At 36.3% G+C, this 6,061-nt stretch overlaps 1 protein-coding gene across 1 annotated transcript; it reads left to right on the plus strand.

Annotated features, from left to right (window-relative positions):
* The first annotated feature begins 4,291 nt into the window (after positions 1–4,291).
* On the plus strand, positions 4,292–5,472 carry LOC100518792 (olfactory receptor 14J1-like). Its single transcript, XM_021082299.1, has one exon. It carries the CDS (start codon positions 4,520–4,522, stop codon positions 5,465–5,467), a length of 948 nt encoding a protein of 315 aa, XP_020937958.1. The 5' UTR covers positions 4,292–4,519; the 3' UTR covers positions 5,468–5,472.
* Positions 5,473–6,061: the final 589 nt, after the last annotated feature.

A 6,061-nucleotide genomic window follows, 5' to 3' on the forward strand; every position in this document is an offset into this window, starting at 1 on the left:
ACAAATAACAAATGCTAGAAGGGGTGTGGAGAAAAGGGACCCTCCTGCACTGTTGGTGGGAATGTAAGCTGGTAGAACCACTATGGATAACAGTATGGAAGTACCTTAGAAAACAATATCTAGAACTACCATATGACCCAGGCATATATCTGGACAAAACTGTCCTAAAAAAGATACATCACCTCTATGTTCATTGCAGCACTATTCACAATAGCCAAGAGCTGGAAACAACACAAATGTCCATCAACAGATGACTGGAATAGGAAGATGTGGTATATGTACACAATGGAATACTACTCAGCCATAAAAAAGAATGAAATAATGTTATCTGCAGCAACATGGATGGAACTAGAGCCTCTCATCCTGAGTGAAGTAAGTCAGAAAGACAAAGACAAATACCATATGCTATCACTTATATCTGGAATCTCATATACATTAAAAATGAACGTTTCCACAGAAAAGAAAATTATGGACTTGGAGAATAGACATGTGGTTGCCAAGGGGAAGGGGGAGGCAGTGGAGTGGTGGGGGAGCTTGGGGGTAATAGATGCAACCTATTGCTTTTGGAACGGATTAACAATGAGATCCTGCTGTGTAGCAGTGAGAACTATATCTAGTCACTTATGGTGGAGCATGATAATGTGAAAAAAAGAATGTACATATGTATGAGTAACTGGGTCACCATGCTGTACAGTAGAAAAAAATTTGTATTGGGGAAATAACAATCAAAAGAAATTTTTTAATAAAAAATAAAATTTATATTGAAGAATAAATGGTCATACATAGATAATTTTGCAGAAGAATTTTACTGACTGGACTTGATCTAAAAAATAGTGCAACTGGAATTTCCAATGTGTATAGCAGGTTAAGGATCTGGCATTGCCACAGCAGTGGCATAGTTCACAACTGCAGTGTGGGTTCAATCCCTGACCTGGGATCTTTGACATTCCAAGGGTGCAGCCAAAAAATAAGTAAAAAATAAAAAACAGAACAACTAAAGGAGCCCACATTAATAAAAAGCTATCATTTACTAGCATAAGAAGAGGTAAAGAGGAGTTCCCATCGTGGTGCAGTGGTTAACGAATCTGACTAAGAACCATGAGGTTGCGGGTTCGGTCGCTGCCCTTGCTCAGTGGGTTAAGGATCTGGCATTGCCGTGAGCTGTGGTGTAGGTTGCAGATGTGGCTGGGATCCCGAGTTGCCATGGCTCTGGCGAAGGCTGGCAGCTACAGCTCTGATTAGACCCCTAGCCTGGGAACCTCCATATGCCACAGGAGCAGCCCTAGAAAAGACAAAAAGACAAAAAAAAAAAAAAGGAGAGGTAAATAAATCCATACACCCTATCTGTCTTGCTGTGATAAGTCAACACACAAGGAGAGAATACATTCAGATGCTGCAGGTGCCCTGTTGAGTTTTCACCCAAGAGCCCATATCAATTGCTCATCATGTGAGCAAATCATTTTAGACTTTCATTGAAATTGAGTATTCAGGTGACTATGAACACTGCTAAAATCTGCCTGTAACTGAATAAGTGATCTCAAGCAAAAACTCGTCATCCATACATACTAGAGAGAAAATAATAAATTGTTGTTTTAAGTCACTTAGTTTGCTCTGCAGTGATGTACAACTGGAAGATGCTCACTAAGTGTTCCATCCTGGATGTACTGTGTAAGAGTTAAAAATTTTGCTGAGATTACTTGACTACTAAAGTTCTCATATTACTTAAATTCTTAGGAGAGGAAAAAATTCCTCTATGTCTGTCACCAGAGGAAAAAAATATGTTAGAGCTTAATTAAATTCAATTCTACAGATAAAGAAGAAGATCTGTTATGGATAAGGAACAGTGCAAGATGGAGGTTGTAACAAAAGATGAACTAGATAAGTCATTGTTTCAAAGAAATAACATTCTAATAAAATTTTTATTTTTTCTAATAAAATTATTAAAATAGCTGAGAAAATGATAAATATCTATAGAGTATTACCTACTTCAACTTTGCAGTGACACACAGAGGGAACATGAGTCCCTTGAATAGGAATTTTCGTTGCAGAACAAACTGAAAAATAGATTTAACCCTTAGTATGTTGGGTTTTCCAGAATATATGCCACAAGTTGCAATGTGTTTCAATAATTTAATCCCATGAACACAAATAAGCAGAAATTCCAGATAACTAGGTATGATCATTAATTCAAATCAAGAGAAAAATATTCCATAGGAAAACTCTATATAATTGCAAGTTTTGGCCCCAGGGTATTTTCAAGGAGCCCCAAATACCCAGAGCATTTGAAAAATATCTACACTCATGACAGAGGAGCCATGCAGAGGAGCATAAACTCCAATAATGAGAATGGAAATCCTTATTTTTCCTCTCCACAGACAATGCTTTACTGAAAGTTGCTGAATTACCTTCTGCTAAGTAGTAGCTAACAAATTTTCCCCAAGTTTAGAAAGGAAGTTCCTGGATTTGCTCTGGTGAGTTTCTATGGGGTCTAAAATGGATGATTATACTCAATAATAGGGTTTGAGTGGGTGGGATAAAACCAGTCATTGTCATTTACTTCATAACAGAAAGTTTAAAAATTATCAACTGTGAATTTTTTACATAAAAACTGAAAATCCAGGGAGAGATTTAAATTGTTTATTTCAGATACATTTTGTGTGGTTTAATTCCCATTTTCTCAGCAATTCCTTCCTTTTTGCAACTAGCAATCTAGAATAAATGAACCACAGAATGAAATCACTTGATATCCTTCTCTTCTTATAATTTATTGACCCTAACGGGGACTTAGAAGAGATGTGAGATCCTACCTATATCTGAGATAGAGTGTTCTAACAGTACGGAAAACGAAAAAGCTGATGATGTATCAAAATATTGTAATGTCCGCAAACAACCACATTTTCCATTTCAACAAAACAAGGGCCAGTAAAGATCCCAGAGAGAAAGACTGTAAGGACACAAAGATTGTGAGAAGCATGTGAGAATATGGTTCCTGTCACAACCAGTCATCTGGGTTTCAAGTCTCTTCTATGTCTTAGGGAGAAATTCTGATGTCAATGAAATACAAAAATATTCAGTAACGATAAAGGAATGGCCCATATTTTGAGAGAAATACAGAAAATATTTCACAACCAGAAATAAATGATACAAATTATTAAATTATTCATATACACTTTTTGCTGTGTATTAAAAACACTAATATCTGCTTAAAAATAAGACCAAAGATAAAGGTATGAGGATTTCAATACCTCATATGCTAAAAGAGAGTCAAGTTGCAGAGAAAAAGTACTCACTGAGATCAGAGAAAAAAAAGTAATTAAAATTCTGGATCAACATTCAAAGTAGAAAGCTACAAAAGCTTAGCAATTTCACTAAAGAAGTGACTCTTTTCTATCACTAATAACTTCTGAATCACTGATAAATATATCTTACTCTTGCTTTAATTTTTATTTAATTAAGAATAAAGGATAGGTCTGAGAATGAAATCTTATAAAATTAGGTCATGATGATAGTCATACAACTATAAATATAATAAAATTGATTGAGTTAAAAAAAAGAATAAAAGATGAGCAGTTGCTGTTGTGAACCCAAGTAATACCCATGAGGATGTGGGTTCAACCACAGCCTTGCTCAGTGGGTTTAGGATCTGCAGTTGCCATGAGCTGTGATGTAGGTCAAAGATGCGACTCTGATCGGGTGTGGCTGTGGCTGTGGCGTAGGCCAGAAGCTGCAGCTCTGATTTGACACCTTACCTAGGAAATTCTATATTCCACAGATGCAGCCCTAAAAAGGAAAAAAACAATAAAATAAAATAAAATAAAATAAAATAAAATAAAATAAAATAAAATAAAATAAAATAATGGATAAATAATTTTAGCCATTTATAAACATTTTATTTCCTTTTAAAAATAATACTAGAAAGTTACTGGCCTTTTCCACTTCCTAATAGGAACTTGGCTTACTTTGCATTAATTTATATAACATTTTGCATTAAAGGTAATGATTATTTGCATATTATAATGCAAATAAGAAAATGTCAATAAAAATGTGCTTTTCATTCTCAGTATTCATTTTTTCAAAAAACAACTAGGAAAATGGATTGGGAATTTGTCCTCTCATACATGAAAGGAAATTTAAAAACTGCAGTGAAAGAATCAGTGTGGTGGTGGTACAAATAGATATAATAACTAATGAGAACAGTCACCTCAAAAACTTATTAATAAATATGAACATGTGTTTGAACTGAGTGAAAATTTTAACATCCATAAAATTTTGATGCACCATACTTCCCAATAATAAAATATTTTCCTTTCCTTGGCCTGAAAAACATGACATTAAAATTCATAATCCAATTTACCTAACTCTTGTGCTTCAGTCAAAGTTATTTAAAATTACTCAATATGATTATTAGTATACAAAGTTACATAACATTTACAATGATGAACTGTTGATTCTGGCATTATTTCCATAGGTCTCCATTCTGTCTTGCAGCCAGCAGCCTCCTTGGAAACTGAGAAGGAATATGGCCAATTTCACTGCAGTGAGTGGGTTTCTCCTCATGGGATTTTCTGCCAAGCCTGAGCTAGAAGTCTTATGGGCCTCTCTGTTCTTAGTCTTATACTTAGTGGCTTTAACTGGCAACACACTCATTATCGCTGCAACTTCCATGGATGACAGTCTCTACTCCCCTATGTATTTCTTCCTCAAACATCTTTCCTTCTTAGATATATGCTATATCTCTGTGACGGTACCAAGGTCCATTTGTAACTCTTTCAGGCATACTAGCAGTATTTCCCTCTGGGAATGCATACTGCAATGTCTGGCTTTCACTCTCTGTGGTTCTGCTGAGCTGGCCATGCTCACAGTGATGTCCTACGATCGCTATGTGGCCATCTGCCTTCCCCTGCGCTATGAAATCATCATGAATGTCAACACCTGTATTCACGGAATCCTAGCCGTCTGGATCAGTGGGGTCGTCTCTGGAGTTATGCATACATCTGCTACTTTCTCCATCCACTTCTGTGGTGCCAATGTCATCCACCAGTTCTTCTGTGAGGTTCCCCAGCTCCTAAAACTCGCCTGTTCTGATGAGTATGTCCGTGAGCTTGGGGTCACAGGCTTTCTGTCCTTGGTGGCATTTCTTTGCTTCCTCTCCATTGGATTCTCCTACACACGCATATTCTCTACTGTGCTGAGGATCCCATCTGCCGAGGGGAGAGCCAAGGCCTTTGCCACTTGCCTCCCCCATCTAGCTGTGGTCACACTGTTTCTCTCTACTGGTGTCTTTGAGTTTCTGAAGCCACATTCTGACTCTCCAACTGCATTAGACTTTTTGCTTACTCTTTTTTATACTGTTCTGCCTCCCACACTTAATCCGATGATCTACAGCCTGAGAAACAAAGCCATGAAGGCAGCTCTACAAAAGGTTGTTAAAAGAAGAAAAGCTACCTCTTTTGCTGAATCACTGTAAACTTAATGAGGAAGTCTATTCCTTCCTCACTGAGGCAAATCACAATATACTGGAATAAGAGTAAATCAAGTAATTAAAGCTCTAATAGAAGTCATTATGAGCAAAGCCATAGGAATGGACTATCTTTGAGTAACAAAAACATTGACATGGAGTTAAACAAAAATTACACTAGTATGTGCAATACATTTAAATTTTAGTCCACAATGTCAAGTATGGTGAAAACGTGAATTTCTTTCATTCTAAAGTCTCCAAATTGATTTTCCTTCCTGGTTCGTTTCTATCAAAGTAGAGGAAAATTCTTTTTTTTTTTTTCCTGAGTTACAATCAAGTTTGAAATATTATATAGTATTGAAGCATGCAGAATAACCACCTGGTTCAATATTCTCTGGCTATTCAAGGGTCCAACCGCTGTTCTAGTCATCTTTCAGGGCTTCAATTGGTAATGCACAATGGTCACCATGGAAAAGTCTATGTCAATTGTGTTATGTGAGTGAGAAGCTTAAGTAGTACAACAATCAGTGAATCAGAGAATGAATACAAGAAGAAATAAAAACACAATTAAAATAATGTTTTAAAAAGTCACATTTGAAAAAC

The sequence above is a fragment of the Sus scrofa genome, unplaced genomic scaffold (genome assembly GCF_000003025.6).
Source record: "Sus scrofa isolate TJ Tabasco breed Duroc unplaced genomic scaffold, Sscrofa11.1 Contig62, whole genome shotgun sequence".
Lineage (NCBI taxonomy): Eukaryota > Metazoa > Chordata > Mammalia > Artiodactyla > Suidae > Sus > Sus scrofa.